The 17,901-nt window shown below is 42.5% G+C and overlaps 1 protein-coding gene across 1 annotated transcript in view; it reads left to right on the top strand.

Moving 5' to 3' along the window:
* The window catches only part of PGK1 (phosphoglycerate kinase 1), a 32,161-nt gene extending 14,577 nt beyond the window's left edge, over positions 1-17,584 (top strand). Inside the window, exons 2-11 of the mRNA XM_036304943.1 lie at positions 666-716; positions 6,506-6,661; positions 6,774-6,918; positions 9,087-9,190; positions 9,814-9,933; positions 13,956-14,070; positions 14,305-14,484; positions 16,173-16,350; positions 16,626-16,724; positions 17,100-17,584. Coding sequence (XP_036160836.1) covers positions 666-716; positions 6,506-6,661; positions 6,774-6,918; positions 9,087-9,190; positions 9,814-9,933; positions 13,956-14,070; positions 14,305-14,484; positions 16,173-16,350; positions 16,626-16,724; positions 17,100-17,140 — 1,189 coding nt within the window. The 3' untranslated portion in view covers positions 17,141-17,584. The remainder of the gene's footprint in view (positions 1-665; positions 717-6,505; positions 6,662-6,773; positions 6,919-9,086; positions 9,191-9,813; positions 9,934-13,955; positions 14,071-14,304; positions 14,485-16,172; positions 16,351-16,625; positions 16,725-17,099) is intronic.
* Positions 17,585-17,901: the final 317 nt, after the last annotated feature.

Below are 17,901 nucleotides of genomic sequence, written 5' to 3' on the forward strand. Positions count from 1 at the left end.
TTTTCATAGTTACTATATCTTTTCTCATGTTGTTGAGCATCCTTTGCCATCATTCTGAACTCTCTCTCTGATAAATTTATTTTCTCCCTTTCATTTAGCTCCTCTTCTGGAAAATTCACTTGTTCTTTTATTTCTGGCTTTTTTTTTTTTTTTTGTATCCCCATTTTCGCTGTTTGTTTGGGTTTGTGTCTATTAGGTAGGTTTGCTACGACTTCCAATCTCTAGTGCAGGACAATGCCAGCCACTATTTGTGACTGCTAGATAGAACAGGTTTAGCTACTCAGGTCTTCAGGGCTAGTTCCTATTATTTCAGTTAGTTTTATTTTTACAGATGTCTATTTTAAAGTATGAGATACATACTGTAAAGGACCCAAATCATAAGCTTGAGGAATCACAAAACGAGCATATTTATACAATCATCCCAGTCAAGAAATAGAACATTACCAGAACCCCAGAAGACCCCTCTGGTGTCCTATCTCAGTCACTACCATCATCCTCCTCTGCATGGCTAACCATTATCTTGACTCCTTATACTGCTTTTTAATTTTAAGGTGATTTTTGAACTTCCAATTTATTTAACTGGTTCACTAAAAGTACTTTTCTAATCTTTGAGGGAATAATGCATTGATCATGACTCTGAACCTGAAACTTTGTTTCCTTTTTAGAGTGGACTTCAATGTTCCTATGAAGAACAACCAGATAACAAACAATCAAAGGTAAGGTTCCTGCTAAGCATTGTGCTAGGTTATGATGTGTGTTGGTGTAACTATGAAGGATGAAATGGTTTTCCTTTCTTATCATACAACTATGATAATTTAAGTGATCTGAGCAAGGATTTTCACCAAACTACCCTTGGTCTGCTCTGGTTTTTTTTTTTGGAGAATTTTTTTTTTATTTTTTAATATATTTTATTGATTTTTTACAGAGAGGAAGGGAGAGAGATAGAGAGTCAGAAACATCGATGAGAGAGAAACATCGATCAGCCGCCTCCTGCACATCCTCCACTGGGGATGTGCCCGCAACCCAGGTACATGCCCTTGACCAGAATCGAACCTGGAACCTTTCAGTCCACAGGCCAATGCTCTATCCACTGAGCCAAACCGGTTTCGGCTGACTTAGGATTTTTTAACTTTACAATGGTGGGAAAGCGATATGTATTCAGTTGAAACTGTACTTTTTATTTTTTTTATTTTTATTTTTTTTATTGCTTAAAGTATTACAAAGGGTATTACATATGTGTCCATTTTATCCCCCCGCCCTGGAGAATTTTTATGAGAGCTTTTTGTGTCAAATTGATGACATATGCCAGGGAGCAAGATTTCAAGAGCTCCCTGGTCAGCTTTCTTAATGAGAATGTAGACATTGAAAAAAATCATCTTAAAGTAATTTATTTTCTGCCCTCGATTTTTGAAAATTTGAAGAATTTGAGGTTATGCATTTTTAATGAATGTCAGAGTTTAAGGTTTCTTGTCTTCCCTTGCAAAATGAACTATGCAAGAGAAGGATTTTTTAATTACCAATAATTATTGAGATTATATGTAGTATTATAACCTCCTACTCCAGGTGGTCCAGATAAAATCAGTGTTTGAGAATTTTGACTTAAAGGGAAAAGACTTTAGAAGTAATATTTTCAATCTGTGTAGATTGAGAAGCAGAAATTTTAAGTGACAGTACTGCTCTTGCTTTTGACTAGATTGTGATACAAGGTTTTTTGTGTTTTTAAAAAAATATATTTTCTTGATTTTTTTTATAGAGAGGAAGGGAGAGAGATAGAGAGTTAGAAACATTGATGAGAGAAAAACATCGGTCAGCTGCCTCCTGCACACTCCCTACTGAGTATGTGCCCGCAACCAAGGTACATGCCCTTGACCGGGATCGAACCCAGGACCCTTGAGTCCGCAGGCCGAGGCTCTATCCACTGAGCCAAACTGGTTAGGACACGAGGCTTTTTTTAAAAAAAATATTTTTATTGATTTCAGGGAGGAAAGGAGAGGGAGAGAGACTTAGAAACATCAATGATGAGAGAGAATCATTGATTGGCTACCTCCTGCACACCCCTACTGGGGATTGAGCCTGCAACCCTGGCCTGTTCCCTTGACCGGAATCAAACCCAGGACCCTTCTGTCTGCAGGGTCCTTCTGTCTACTGAGCCAAACCAGTGAGGGTCAAGGTTTTTAAGTTTTATTTATTTACTTACTTATTATTGAATTTATTGCGGTTACACTGGTTAACAAAATTATGTAGTTTTCAGGGTCACAATTCTACAACATATCTGTACATTGTATTGTATGTTCATCATCCCAAGTCAAATATTTTTCTATCACCATTTATCTCTCCTTTACCTTCTTCTACCTCCTCCCACCTCCTACCCTGGCAATTACCACACTGTGGTCCATATCCATGAATTCTTTCTCTTTTTTTTTCAATTTCTCTTCCACCTCTCAGTCCCCTCCCCAAATATTTTAAATTTTAAATGAAAGTTTTGAGCTTGAAAGGTGCTTTTCAATTATTAGACCAGTGTTGTCTAATGTAAATATAATATGAGCCACATGTAATTGAAAATTTTCTAGTTGTCACATTAAAAAAGTAAAAAGAAATGGGTGAGCTTGGTTTTAATAATATATTTTATTTAATCCAGTAAGTCTAAAATAATCATTGCAATATATAACCTGTAAAATAATCAAAGGCACATTTAACTTTTTTGGTATTAAGTCTTTGAGATTTGGCATGTATTTTACACTATAGCACATCTCAATCTGGGCTAGTCACATTTCTAGCATCTAAGAGGCACATGTGTCCAATGGCTATCATATTAGACAGTTCAGGTCTAGACCCAGAATTATCTCAGATATTGGCCCCAGAATAGAACCTGGCTGTCTATCAAGACATTTCTGCTGTACCATAGTGGAAGGTCTTGTACAAGGCAGCTCTGACCCTTCTTGAGTCACATTATTTTCTGCAGCACACAGAAAAGATTGGAAACATGCCTGCCTATGAAGGTATTTTATGAATAAAAAGTAGAAAAACACGTCAGAGTAGATCTTTTCATGTTTGGAAATCCATGGGGTTTAGAAATAATAGAACTTGCTGACAAAGGATAGCCCTGAAAGTTAATTTGTTTCCATTGGGCAAACTTTATACCTGATAAAGGTTTACTCTTTATTTGGTATAAATGATTTTTTATATATGCCAAATAGCATAGGTTATTTTAGAAACATAACTCGGTTTTTGTTATTCCATACTCTGCTGAAATGTCACCTTATCAGAGACTGTCCCTGGCCACCTTTCTAAAATCCCCTCCCACTGTTCCCCATTCAAACTTGTCCCCTTACCTTGCTTTATTTTCTCCATAGTTCTTATCACCATCTGAGATAGATATATTTTGTTAATTGTTTTGCTAGAGGCCCGGTGCATGAAATTTGTTCACTTGTGGGGGGGTCCACCTCAGCCCAGCCTGTGCCTTCTCTGGGACCCCTAGGGGGATGTCCGCCTGCCAGCTTAGGCCTGCTGCCTGGGGAGAATGGACCTAAGCCAGCAGGCGGACATCCCTCTCATAGTCTGAGACACCTCGCTCCTTACCACCCACCTGCTTGCTGCTCCTTAGCGCTGCTGCGGAGGTGGGAGAGGCTCCCGCCATCGCCTCTGCGCTCACCAGCTATGAGCCCAGCTTCTGGCTGAGCAGCGCTCCCCCTGTGGGAGTGTGCACTGACCACCAGGGAGCAGATCCTGCATTGAGCATCTACCCCCTGATGGTCAGTGCGCATCATAGTGACTGGTTGTTCCGTCGTAATGGTCACTTAGGCTTTTATTATATAGACTAGAGGCCCGGTGCACAAAAATTTGTGCACTCGGGGGGGGGAGGGGGGGCCCTCAGCCCGGCCTGTGCCCTCTCGCAGTCTGGGACCCCTCAGGAGATAACGACCTGCTGGCTTAGGCCTGCTCCCGGGTGGCAGAGGGCAGGCCCAATCCCTAGGTGCAGCCCCTGGTCGGGCTCAGAGCAGGGCCGATTGGGGAGTTGGGGCGCCGCCCCCTGTCATGCACAGAGCAGGGCGATCGGGAGGTTGTGATGCCACCCTCAGTCACGCTCAGGGTAGGGCCGATTGGGGGGTTGGGGCACCATCCCCTGTCACACTCAAGGCAGGGTCGATGGGGAGGTTGCAGCGCCACCCCCTGTCACGCACAGAGCAGGGCCAATCAGGGGGTTGGGGCACTGCCCCCTGTCACTCACAGAGCAGGGTCCATCAGGGGGGTTGGGGCTCTGTACCCTGTCATGCACAGAGTAGGGCCCATCAGGGGGTTGGGGCGCCGCCCTCTATCACCCACAGAGCAGGGCTGATCAGGGGGTTGGGGCGCTGCCACTCTCACACTAAGGGCAGGGCCGATGGGGAGGTTATGGCTCTACCCCGTCACACACAGAGCAGGGCCCGTGGGGGGGGGGGGGTTGGGCCACTGCACCCTGTCACACACAGAGCCGCAGGGCCATCAGGGGGTTGGGGAGCTCCCCCCTATCAGGCACAGAGCAGGGCTGATCAGGGGGTTGTGGCCCCGCCCCCTGTCACACACAGAGCCGCAGGGCGATCAGGGGGTTTGGGCCCTGCCCCCTGTCACGCTGATCCCGGTGCCGGGAGGCCTCTCGGCTCCGCTGATCCCGGTGCTGGGAGGCATATTACCCTTTTACTATATAGGGTAGAGGCCTGGTGCACGGGTGGGTGCCAGCTGGTTTGCCCTGAAGGGTGTCCTGGATCAGGGTGGGGGTCCCCACTGGGGTGCCTGGCCAGCCTGGGTGAGGGGCTGATGGCTGTTTGCAGCTGGTCACACACCCTTCAGGGTGGGGGTCCCCACTGGGGTGCCTGGCCAGTCTGGCTTAGGGGCTGAGGGCTGTTTTCAGGCTGGGGGTGACTGAAGCTCCCAACCGCTCCTTTTTTTCTTTTTCTTTTTTTTATTATGGGCCAGCTTTAGCTTTGGAGCTTGGCTCCAGCCCTTAGGCCTCCGCTGCTGAAAGTAGGTTTCTGGCCTTTGCTTACAATGTTGCGATCCTGCTGGCTGAAGCCCAGCAGACTAAAGCAGGTTTCTGGGGTTTTGTTTAGCTTCTATATTTGTTACATAGTTCCTTAGAGTTGTAGCTCAAAGTCCTGCAGCGGCAGGCGGGGAACGTTGGATTCCTCCGTCACTGAAGCAAGCAAGCCTCATGTTAGTTTCAAGCTGCCTGACTGCCGGCCACCATCTTGGCTGGCAGTTAATTTGCATATCTCGCTGATTAGCCAATGGGAAGGGTAGCGGTCGTACGCCAATTACCATGTTTCTCTTTTATTAGATAGGATTACCTCTCTCATGATTAGAATTTCACTTCCATGAGAGCAGAGACTGTTTTATTTACTGTTGTATTGTCAGAATGTGTAACAGTACCTGGCTTAAAAGAAGTATTCAATAAGTATTTATTGAATAAATGAATCATTTTCTTAATTATAAATTTTAATTTTTTTAATGACTGGCAAAAATGAAAAGCTAGTATCAGGTTTGTAACAAAAATTTGAAATGTTTCAAGTTTAATAATTTTTTGGTTAAACTCAAATGTAGTATAGTATACAAATCACATTCTGTATAATGCATATATTTTTTCTTAAATAGAAAAGTGTCTTAGGATCTGTAATGGGTGCAAAAATGTTACTACAGTTCTTCCCAAATTTTCTTTAATGGTTTCAAGATTTCTTCCAGTTATATAAAAGCTGTGTTTTGGTGTCCCTAAGACCATGCACATTTGTGATTTGCTAGGACTCATAAAACACAGTCTCACTAGTAAAGTTCATTACATTGAAAGGATGCATGGAAGGGTCAGCACTGGGAAAAGACAGGGAGAGTCTGGAGAAATCCATGAATGGGTTTCTGATGCTCTCTCCCTCCCATGAGGGGACATACCGAGTGTGTTCCTTTCTCCAGTAGTGAAAAATGCAGTAAATTGTGTGCAATGATTATGCCCAGAAAAGCCTGTTAGAGACTTGGCCCTCAAGATTTTTATTGGGAGCTGGTAACATAGGTACCCTCTACCTAGCAACTATCGAAATTCTAGACTTCCTGGAGGGAAGCAGGTACCCAGCATAAATGGCCTTGTTTTTTGTAGACAGTGTAGGAATGGTGAATGCCTTTTGTCTGTTAAAGGACTGAGGGACCACTTTGAAAGCCAAGTTCTGGACATCAACCAGGGATCAACCTTGCAAGCAGGTTTTTCAAAGATAGCAGCTTCAGGCTTGCTAGCTGAGTTCTGCTTTCTGCATAAGGGGCAAACAATGATGAGAATGTATAATCCTAGGTGGGGGGTGTAATTAACTTTGTAATTAACTTCTTCCCTTGAACATGTATCTGAGGACCATCAGTGAATTGTTGGAAGTACATTCGAAGGAATTTGGAAAAGAAAAAGGGCTTTATGTTTTATGAGGCCATGAAGGACATATTTTCCCACTAATTTCTAAGTGTAACCTTGTTCTACCTGCTGTCTTTCTGGTTGCAGAATCAAGGCTGCCATCCCAAGTATAAAATTCTGCTTGGACAATGGAGCCAAGTCAGTTGTTCTTATGAGCCACCTGGGTCGGCCCGATGGTGTCCCCATGCCTGACAAGTACTCTTTGGAGCCAGTTGCTGTAGAACTCAAATCTCTGCTGGGCAAGTAAGTGCCAGTTCTGGCTCTGGTGAATGTTGTGACAGGAGATGTCAAGCATATTGTTACTGGTTCTTAGCTTTCAGACTGCTTAAGTCTCTCCATTTCATGCTCTCCCCAGGGATGTTTTGTTCTTGAAGGATTGTGTGGGCCCCGAAGTGGAGAAAGCTTGTGCTGCCCCAGCTGCTGGGTCTGTCATCCTGTTGGAGAACCTTCGCTTTCATGTGGAAGAAGAAGGGAAGGGAAAAGATGCTTCTGGGAACAAGGTAGGACCTGTGATTTTTAAAATTTATTTGTATATTTTTATTTATTTTAGAGAGGAAGGGAGAGGGAGAGATTGAAACATTAATGATGAGAGAGAATCATTGATCGGCTGCTTCCTGCACGCCCCCTACTGGGGAGCGAGCCCCTAACCCAGGCTTGTGCCCTTGACTGGAATTGAACCTGGGACCCTTCAGTCCACGGGCCAATGCTCTATCCACTGAGCCAAACCAGCTAGGGCCTGACATTTCGTAAGGTCACTTGAGTGCCTTCTTCCAAGCAGTTTCTTTTCTTAGCACCACAGGCCTTGGTAGTATTGCCTTATCGTGCCTTTGGCATGATCTTGCTAGTAGAAGTAAAATGCTGACCTAAAATTTGGTGCCCTTTTAGACAGAAACTCGAGCTGCACAGACTCTAGGACTTAGACAGGGCAGGAGGCAACTGGGAAATTGAGGCAAAACCTTTTATTAAGGAAGTGAGGAACAACAAAAAAAAAGGAAGTGAGGAACTAACTACTCTAGTCAATGACTTTTTTCTTTAGTTGACTTTACATTTAGTGTCCAATAGCTTTCAATGTTTGAAATTTCAGGAGCCAGTCATGACTTTAAAATGGGTAAAAAACAAAGTGAGGCCATAAAATGTTTCCTTTATCCAGTGTCTCTGCATTGGTCTTTCAGGGGCATTCTCTTCCTTCTAGTTATTGGCAGAAGAAAAATGAGAAGTGGGTTCTGATTATTATTGTTAATTTCTAAAGCACTTTTTCATGAAGAGCTTTCAATTTGCCATTTTGCCTCAAATAATTCTTGATAGAAGGGTTATTATGCCTTTTTAATATGGGAAGATTTCAGGGATAGAGAGCAACTTGCCAAAAGTTACACTGTGAATTCGTGTCAGAACTGGGCTTAGAACTCAGGTCTCCTGCCATCGAGGCATTGTTTTCATTACTATATAAATCATCTTCCAGTCACCAGTAGCTGATGATATTCAATTTTAGAGAGATTATGGGGCTTTTTAGTCTTTAGTTTTAGCATTAGTGTACCTGTATTCTTTTTTTTTAAAATATATTTTATTGATTTTTCACAGAGAGGATGGGAGAGGGATAGAGAGTTAGAAACATTGATGAGAGAGAAACATCGATCAGCTGCCTCCTGCACACCTCCTACTGGGGATGTGCCCGCAACCAAGGTACATGCCCTTAGCCGGAATCGAACCCAGGACCTTTCAGTCTGCAGGCCGATGCTCTATCCACTGAGCCAAACCGGTCAGGGCAACCTGTATTCTTTGGGTCATTAGAAGAATGCTCATGTGGCAGCTGCATTCATCTTGATATGTAGGAAGATGGGAGTGGGCAGTGACTAAAATGAACATCTGCTTTGTACTGTGCCATCTCTCCCTTCATCTGGCTTCCTGTGCATCTTCGCTTAGTCTCCTCCTAAAGACTTTTTGTTCATCCTGCCATTCTGCTTTCCATCCCCTTTGGGGGGTGGTATCCCTGGATAGTGAGCTGATATTTCAGAGCTCTATATTTTACTTATACTTTTTGTTCCTCTCTTCTTTTTTGTAGAAGTATATTTCTTATTTTCTCAAATGCCTAACTTCAGGAAAGGCCATATAAAATACCTCCTTTTGGTCAGCATAAAGTGTTTCTGAGGTCCTTTTCTCTTGTCATGTTTCTGTCTGCCTGCTCTGTCCCAGCCTGCCATTCCCAGCCTGCCATTGTTGCTTTCATGAGGAATATGTGTGAGGACCTCTCCCTTTGCAGAAAGGCTTTTTCCTCTCTTTTATAAGGAGAATATGTTAAAAATGAGGAAATGAGTCAAGGAGATAGAAGAATAGTCAGAATCTTGTCCTAGAAGTAGGGGAGAGGCCAGTGAAAAATGAGATGTGGTTATTAGCCTTTGTGATTAAGCAGTTAAGCCATGGGTCAGGAATCTTAGGTTTGCAATTTGAGGGAAGGCAAAGGAGAGCAAAAACACGTAAAGTTGACCAAAAGACCTGGAATATTTGCAAGAAAGAGCAGACCCTGTTGCTAATCGTAAATATTGATGTCTCACCAACTCAAGGGTCTTTAGAGAATGTTCAAGAAGACTCTTTGTAGGAAATGCTTTTATAGTTGCCTTTGCAGCCATCAACATTTACTGTTGTTGGGTTTTCCTTTTTTTTTCCTCTGCAGGTTAAAGCGGAGCCAGCTAAAGTAGAAGCTTTCCGAGCTTCACTTTCCAAGCTAGGGGATGTCTATGTCAATGATGCTTTTGGCACTGCTCACCGAGCCCACAGGTAGTACGAGTCTTATTTGATGTTGAACTGGGAACAGTATTATTCTGTTTACTCAAGCAGCCCAATCTCTGGGTTGCTTTTAGAGACATCTGTATTATACTGTGATTCTGTTGGCTTCTATCTCTAATTGTAGCTACCACTTAGATTGTGGCTCTTGTTGAGTGCCTCTGATCCAAAGAGGAAATAAAAGTAAAAGTTGAGAATTGTGGAGCTTTTTTTGATCTTCTGTAAGCAGTTGCTCTTTCTCATTGTGGATATTTCATGTAAAGTTCACCCTCTGTGAACATTGTGGGATCAGAATCTTATGCTGTCAGTAGGAAGAAAATTTAGGAATCTTCTCTTGTCGTCAACTGGCTGATTATTTATTGGAATTAAACCCTTGGCCTGAAGACTACTAATAATTGGGTATATTAAATTCTGCTTAAGGTAATTGCTTTTCATTTGCCCTTTGACACTGCACTATTAGTAAAAAATTTATTCCTAAGTGTTTTTGTTGCAGTTTAGGGATGAAAATCATGGTCTCCTGAAATCTTCAAAGTATTTCAGTGATAAGGAGATGGCCTCTGGAATTGGGAGAATTGGGAGGGACCGACTACAATTTGAATGTCTCTTGTCTTTTCTAGCTCTATGGTGGGAGTCAATCTGCCACAGAAAGCTGGAGGTTTTTTGATGAAGAAGGAGCTGAACTACTTTGCCAAGGCGTTGGAAAGCCCAGAGCGACCCTTCCTGGCCATCCTGGGCGGGTATGAAGAACTCTTCAAGATTATGCTTTCAGTAGTGTGTTTGCCTGGTAGGAGGCCATAACTTGGGTGTTTATTGTCAGAATAGGGTGTTTATTGTCTTTCAGCTCAGCCTGTACGCTCTCCAATCTGGGACCCCTTGGGGGATATCCAACTGCCGGTTTAGGCCTGATCCCACAAACCGGCAGTCGGACATCCCTCTCACATCCCAGGACCGCTGGCTCCCAACCGCTTGCCTGCCTGCCTGCCGGATTGCCCCTAACCACTTCTGCCTGCCAGCCTGATCACCCCCTAACCACTCCCCTGCCAGCCTGATCAATGCCTCACTGCTCTCCCCTGCCAGCCCGATTGCCCCTAACTGCCCTCCCCTGTAGGCCCAGTTGCCCCCAACTGCCCTCCCCTACAGGCCCAGTTGCCCCCAACTTCCCTCCCCTGCAGGCCTGGTCACCCCCAACTGCCCTCCCCTGCCGGCCCAGTCGCCCCCAACTGCCCTCCCCTGTCGGCCCGGTCGTCTCGAACTACCCACCCCTGCAGTCCTGGGATGTGAGAGGGATGTCCGACTACCCATATCTACAAAAGTATGGGTAGCTTTCAGAGAAACTTAAAGGGGATAGTACAGTAATCTGGGCCTAGCAATAGCTATTACCATCCCTAGGCCTAAAGGGACAAAGAGGGAATGGTTACCAAAATCCAGAGAGGGTAGTTGTATTTAGAGGGCTCTTTGATAGGACAGGGGACATAGGGATAGATATCTGTCAGGGAGGGAGCAAGGGAAATAATATTCTGATGTCCCTTCAACCTCCTACTGATGTACTCCTCTCACCCTCAGTTGGCTGCAACCCAACTAGAAGCCAGAGAGCAAGGGAGTCCTTTGAGGAAGACCATGCAGGTCAGCCTCTTGGGACAGAGAATAGGGCTGAGAAGGAATAAAAAATGGTTATGGCCCTGACCGGTTTGGCTCAGTGGATAGAGCGTCGGCCTGTGGACTGAAAGGTCCCAGGTTCGATTCTGGTCAAGGGCATGTACCTTGGTTGCGGGCACATCCCCAGGAGGGGTGTGCAGGAGGCAGCTGATCGATGTTTCTCTCTCATGGATGTTTCTAACTCTCTATTCCTCTCCCTTTCTGTCTGTAAAAAATCAATAAAATATATTTTAAAAAATGGTTCTGGAGGAAAGAATTGGAAAGGTCCACCACATGTGCTCATCTAACAATTTTAATTTTTGATGCATTTAAGCCTTTCATATCCATATAATCTGGCAAGGAATAACTAGGAGAATCTTCTCATTTGTATTTTATATATCATTTAGAACTCATTTCTCCAGATCACATACCATTTTGTATTTTCTCCTATGGGTAAAGATACCATGTGAATAATTATATTGTGATAGCTTAGTTAAAAATAGAAATTTCAGAATTGTGGGTCAAGAGGCTAGCTGAGTAAATTTTAGGCGATAGAGTAGGGACAGGGACCTGGTACTGCTTAGAAAAGATAGCTTACTATCTATCACTTGGCATGGCTAACTAGGTACCAGCCTGATTATGACTGGAAGCCTCTGGCCCTTCTATGAGCAGGGCTTTAGTCCTCATGGGAATGAACACACTCAGCATTTCCCTATGAAAGCTGACTCTGGAGTTGAGTGTCAATTTCACATAGCATAATTGCTCTTTCTTTTGTGAGCCCAGTTTCAGGGTCCTAAAAATTATTCATGTGGATACGGGTTATGTCTTGTGACCTTATAAAGTTCAGACTGATTGTTGCTTCCCGGGAGATTAGGATTTGAGCTGTCTGATTTTGTTTTCCAACCTTTTGTAGACATGGATTTTGGGAGTGAGTGCCACCTTGTGGTTATGATTAGGTTTTAAACTCAGCTTGAAATAGTTGTTTTGGGGAGGCTGATATGGAGGTTGTTTTTGTTTGTTTTTTTTTGCTACCTTTCTTGCAGTGTAGTCTCCTTAGACCATAAATGATTTTGAGAAAATTTTTACATTTTTATTAAAAGACATTATTGTGGAAGCACTCAAACAGGCACAGACGTTGAGAGAATAGTATAATAAACTCCCAGGTGCCTGTCACCCTGCTTCAAAAATTTTTGACATTTTTGCCAACCTTGTTTCATCTACTGTCTAATACTTTTATTAATCAAGAGTATTTTAAAGCAAGCCTTAGCCCTGGCCGGGCGGCTCATCACTCAGCACACCAAAAAGTTGTGGGTTCAATTCCGGGTCGGGGCACAAACCTAGGTTGTGGGTTTGATTTCCGGTCAGGGTGCATGTGGGAGGCAACCAATCAATGCTTCTCTCACATTATTTCTCTCTCTCTCTCTTTTCCTTTCTCTCTCTCTCAAATCAATAAACATATCCTTGGGTGAGGATAAAAAAATAAAGTAAGCCTTAGATATCATATAATTTCACTTATAATACTTCTGCATGCATCTCATAACTGATAAGGATACTTCTTTTAAATAACTACCTAACAAAATTTAAGTTTCATCTATAGTACCTCATCTGTATTTAGAAGTTATCTATCATCTCAGAAATGTCTTTTTACAGTTTGTTTGAATAAGGATCCAAATGAAGTCCATGTATTATATTTGGTTGTTAGTTATCTTTTATTCTGTGATAATCCTGTTTTCTTCTTTTTTTAAAAAAAATATACTTTTATTGAGTATGAGAGAGGAAGGGAGAGGGAGAGAGAGAAACGTCAATGATGAGGGAGAATCATTGATTGGCTGCCTCCTGCAAGCCCCCTACTGGGGATTGAGCCCGCAACTCAGGCATGTGCCCTTGACTGGACTCAAAACCAGGACCCTTCAGTCCTTTGGCTCTATCCACTGAGCCAAACCGTCTAGGGCAGTTCCCTCTTCTTTAGTATTTTTCATTCCATTGATTTATTGAAGTAGGGAATTTGAGTTATATCCCACATTCTTTAGAAGAGTTTGAGTCTCTTTACTTTTATTTTCTCCCCACCTCCCTTCTTCCCTCCTTCTCTCTCTCTCTCTCTCTCTCTCTCTCTCTCTCTCTCTCTCCCCCCCTCTCTCCCCCTTTCTGCATTAACAGTTAACTCCATTCTGACCCTTCATGATGACCAATCTCGAGAAGAGAGATAAACAGTCTCTTGTCATCCATTTCCCTACATCACTATTGTTCTGAAACCCTATTTTACAAATCCTAGCATAGTGCCTCTCACAGGGTAGCCATCATCTTTTTTATTGAATGAAGAGGAAACAGACTCAGGTGATTTGTTCATTTAAGTGGGATTTAGATATATAGGAATGTGAACGGAAGGCAAGCTATTACTTATGTGAGGGACATTAAAGGTTGTGCTTCAAGTGAACTCGTTTTTCTTTAGAGCTTTTTCCTTTCATAGGGAGGTGAAAGGACATCTGTATTTATTGTCTTATTTCCCTCTACTAGAATATAAGCACCAAAGGGGTAGGGGTCTTTGTTTTTGTCAAGTGATTTTTCTTGAGACCTAGAATAGTGCTTGGCACATAATAGGTACTCTATAAATATGTTGAATCAGGTGGTCCAAAAGAATAATGAATGCCATAAAGCAAATGTCCCAGTCACAGATATTACGAGTGTGAATATCTTTCTATTTTTGCTCAGTATGTATTAGTTTAGTATATAATCTCATCCTTGCTCTAGGGTTAAGACAGTTTTGAGTAGGCTTAGGGAAACCCACAATTAGCAGTCTTGCTCAGGCATAATTAGTAATCTTGACCTTCTGATTTTTGGGGCGGAAAAGAGACAAAATAGACTTATTTGGAACTCATGGTTCCTTTAGATGATAGTAGGTCTTCTTAGCCATTTTTAGTCTATAGCCACACCGTAAAAGGATTTCTTAGAAATGAATTGGCCTTTTGGGTTAAAGAAACATAGGCAAAGTTAGCCAATACTTTTGTCACTTTGTGGGACATTTCTCTGTTTCTCTGCCTTGCTATAAAAACTCAGGCTCTACGTATTATCACTTCTTTTGTTTGTCCATTATTCTTTTGGTGATGATTTTTGCTTTCCCTTCTAGAGCTAAAGTTGCAGACAAGATCCAACTGATTAATAATATGCTGGACAAAGTCAATGAGATGATTATTGGTGGTGGAATGGCTTTTACCTTCCTTAAGGTGCTCAACAACATGGAGGTAGGAAACCAATGACAAGTGGATATGAAATAGCTCTTGATGAGAAATAGAAAGAAAACCAGCTTTTGACATGAGCCCTAAAAACTCCCATTTTTATTTATTTTGGCAAGTTGTTTTTCTTTTGTCTTGGAATTGTTCTTTTATATTGTATTGTATCTTCTTCCTGTCTACTTTGTGAGGCAATCACATTCTTAGTATAGAGGTTGATCTTCATCATTTTGGTCCCTTGTTTAGATTGGCACTTCTCTGTTTGATGAAGAGGGAGCCAAGATTGTCAAAGACCTGATGTCCAAAGCTGAGAAGAATGGTGTGAAGATTACCTTGCCGGTTGACTTTGTCACTGCTGACAAGTTTGATGAGAATGCCAAGACTGGCCAAGCCACTGTGGCTTCTGGCATACCTGTTGGCTGGATGGTGAGTCACTTGGGTGGTTGATAGTGTGAGTGAACAAAAATATTTTGGTATCATTTATTCAACCAACCTACAAGCATTTTATTATTATTTTTTAAATATATATTTTATTTTTTACAGAGAGGAAGGGAGAGGGATAGAGAGTTAGAAACATCGATGAGAGAGAAACATTGATCAGCTGCCTCCTGCACACCCCCTACTGGGGATGTGCCCACAGCCAAGGTACATGCCCTTGACCAGAATCGAACCTGGGACCCTTCAGTCCGCAGGCCAACGCTCTATCCACTGAGCCAAACCGGTTAGGGCAAGCATTTTATTTTATTTATCTTTTATTTTTAAAAAAATATATTTATTGATTTCAGACAGGAAGGGAGAGGGAGAGAGAGATAGAAACATCAATGATGAGAGAGAATCATTGAGTGGCCTGCCTTCTGCATGCCCCACACTGGGGATTGAGCCTGCAACCTGGGCATGTGCCCTGACCAGGAATTGAACCGTGACCTCCTAGCTCATAGGTCAATGTTCAACCACTGAGCCACGCTGGCTGGGCCAATCAACAAGCATTTTAAAAGAATCTCCACAGGAGGTCTCTGTCAGAGAAGGCTCCAAATGTTGCATTGAGATCCTCCTTAGAGGAGAATCCATGGGTGAAAAGCAATGGTATCAGATTGCTGTTGTCTTCATAAGTAATATGGGGACAAAACCATTTTTGTTTTCTTCATCTATTGATTTCTTAAGTATTTAACAATGTGCTAGGGATGGGGCCATTTTGAAGTATGTTTTGCTATGTAGAAACCGGTATAAGAAATCATCTATAAAAACATAAAGATAGTAAAAGTATACTGATTATAAGCAGAGAAAAATGTATGTGTATACTCAAGACTAATTTAGTTGATTGTAGTGTTCTCAATTTTAATAGCTGTATAAAATTGTATCATGTTGACATACTAGTTTGTTTAGTCATTTGCTTTTGTTAGTCATGTAGATTTTATTTAGTTCAGTGTTTCTCAAAGTGTGGTCCCAAGAACCATTAGTATCGTTTTGGAATTTGTTAAAAAACAACAACTAGTTCTTGGGGCCCACCCCAGACCTACTGAATCAGAAACTCTGGTGGGCGGGGGGGCGGGGGCTGGGGACATAGAGCCCAGCAATTATACTCAGACAAGCCCTCCTGGTGATTCTTATGTGTGCCAAAGTTTGAGAATCACTGGTTTGTTCAGTGTTTTTCAACCCGGCACTACTGACATCTCAGGTAGTTTTTGTTTTGTTATAGAGGGCTGTTGTGGCATTAGAGGGTGTTTACGGCATCTTTGACTATAGGTGCCAGTAGCACCTCCCACTCCCCAGTTGTGACAACCAGAAATGTCTCCAGATATTGCCACGCATCCCCTGGGAAGGGGCAGAACTGACCCTGATTGAAAACCACCAATCTAGTTCTTCACAATAATACACAATGATAATAGCATGGCTAAGAAAGTTATTTTATCAAATAACCTTTGAGGTTTTCCCTTAGATTTGATCTTCCATAAAGGGCACGAACAGGTTTATAATTTTAAAAGACTGAAGAGTATCTTGGTTCTAGAAGAAACTCTGATGTTCAGCCTTAAGTTCTGGTCTTGGTAAAGGTGGTATTTGTTTCTCTAAGTAGATTTTCCTGGTAGCTCATCCTCTCTATTAACTCTACCCCATAGGGCTTGGACTGTGGTCCCGAGAGCAGCAAGAAGTATGCTGAGGCTGTCGCTAGGGCTAAGCAGATTGTGTGGAATGGACCTGTGGGCGTATTTGAATGGGAAGCTTTTGCCCGAGGGACCAAAGCCCTCATGGACGAGGTGGTGAAAGCCACATCCAGGGGCTGCATCACCATCATAGGTAAGGGGTCATCTATGAAGCTGCTACCAATGTGAGCTGGCAGAATTCTGATCAGAGGAAAGTAGACAGGAAATAGGTAAGTTTTCCTGGGTTTCTTGGCACAGTGATTCTTGAGAGCTAAACAGTTATATAATTTATGGAGGAAGCTCTTAATGAGATGGAGTTGGGGTTTCATCAGTTTCTGGTTTGGGCTTGCAAGTACATCACTCTGAAGTTTTGGTGCCAATTCTTTTTTTTTCCTCCTTTCCCATTTTTACTTGGCTTCCATTCAACAGGTGGTGGAGACACTGCTACTTGCTGTGCCAAATGGAACACAGAGGATAAAGTCAGCCATGTGAGCACTGGGGGTGGTGCCAGTTTAGAGCTCCTGGAAGGTGAGGTTCTTCCTTGATTTTTTGGCTTCTTTGAGGGAAGGATGAGGGTTATGCAGTGAGAGGTGGGTAGAATGGAGTGGTGATAGCAGGTAGTGTTGTCATTAGCAGTCATTTTTAGCTGGGCAGTACAAATGGAGGAGCTTGAAATTAATCTCCTGCCATCTATTTGAGGTGGGGAGGGGCCTATAGGAAAACTTATTCTCAAAGAGGTTATGGTCTAGTAGACCTGGGACCCAAAATGTAAAAGATAGCCAACTTCTGGCTATCTATCGTAAAGAAGAGCTGACATATTATTGGGAAGATAGAAAGTGACAGATCTGGCTTAGTGAATCCTATCGTAATACTGTCTCTTTGTGTATGCTCTCTCAATAACAGGTAAAGTCCTTCCTGGGGTGGATGCTCTCAGCAATGTTTAATACTTTTCCTGCCTTTTGGTTCCTGTGCACGTCCCCTTAGTGAACTTAGTGCTTTCCGCATCTCTACTTGATATTAGCTAAAATCTTCCCCCATGTCAAGATTCAGCTAATGGCCAAGAGATGCAGCCCAGGAACACATAAACGGTTGCACAGCATCTCAGCTCATCTTTACTGCACCCTGGACTTGCTTCCATTCTTCAGGATCCCATTTGAATTTCTTAGTGACTAAACCATTATACATCCTACAGTGCATATATTTATATTTTGTCTGTTAAAAAAGTTAGCTGTTAGCTTAATTCTCTTCTTGGAGTAGCTTATTCTGATTAGCTTTGTCATTGTTTCACTACTCGCATGAAAACCAGATGAAATTCCAGTTGTAGGGAGGGAGGGAGACAAAGTTGGTGATCTGTTAAATAAATAAAAAAATATTCATTGAAACTGGGATTCTTTTCCTGTCATATTTTGTTAGTTAGAGTGAGAACAGACTTTTCAAAGGATCAAATCTACATTTCTGGATGGAAGAAATGGGGCATCAGTGATGGGGAGGTGGGATTAGGTAAATGTCTACTCTTTTATGCCACACATTGTGGTACTTTATTTTAAATTTTATTTTTATCTGTTACACATGAATGTAATTTTTTTAATATATAGATTTTTTTTTTATTTCAGAGAGGAAGGAAGAGAGATAGAAACATCAGTGATAAGAGAGAAGCATTGATTGGCTGCCTCCTGCATGCCCCCCACCACAATTGAGCCCACAA

This window comes from Myotis myotis, unplaced genomic scaffold, assembly GCF_014108235.1.
Source record: "Myotis myotis isolate mMyoMyo1 unplaced genomic scaffold, mMyoMyo1.p scaffold_m19_p_4, whole genome shotgun sequence".
Taxonomy (NCBI): domain Eukaryota; kingdom Metazoa; phylum Chordata; class Mammalia; order Chiroptera; family Vespertilionidae; genus Myotis; species Myotis myotis.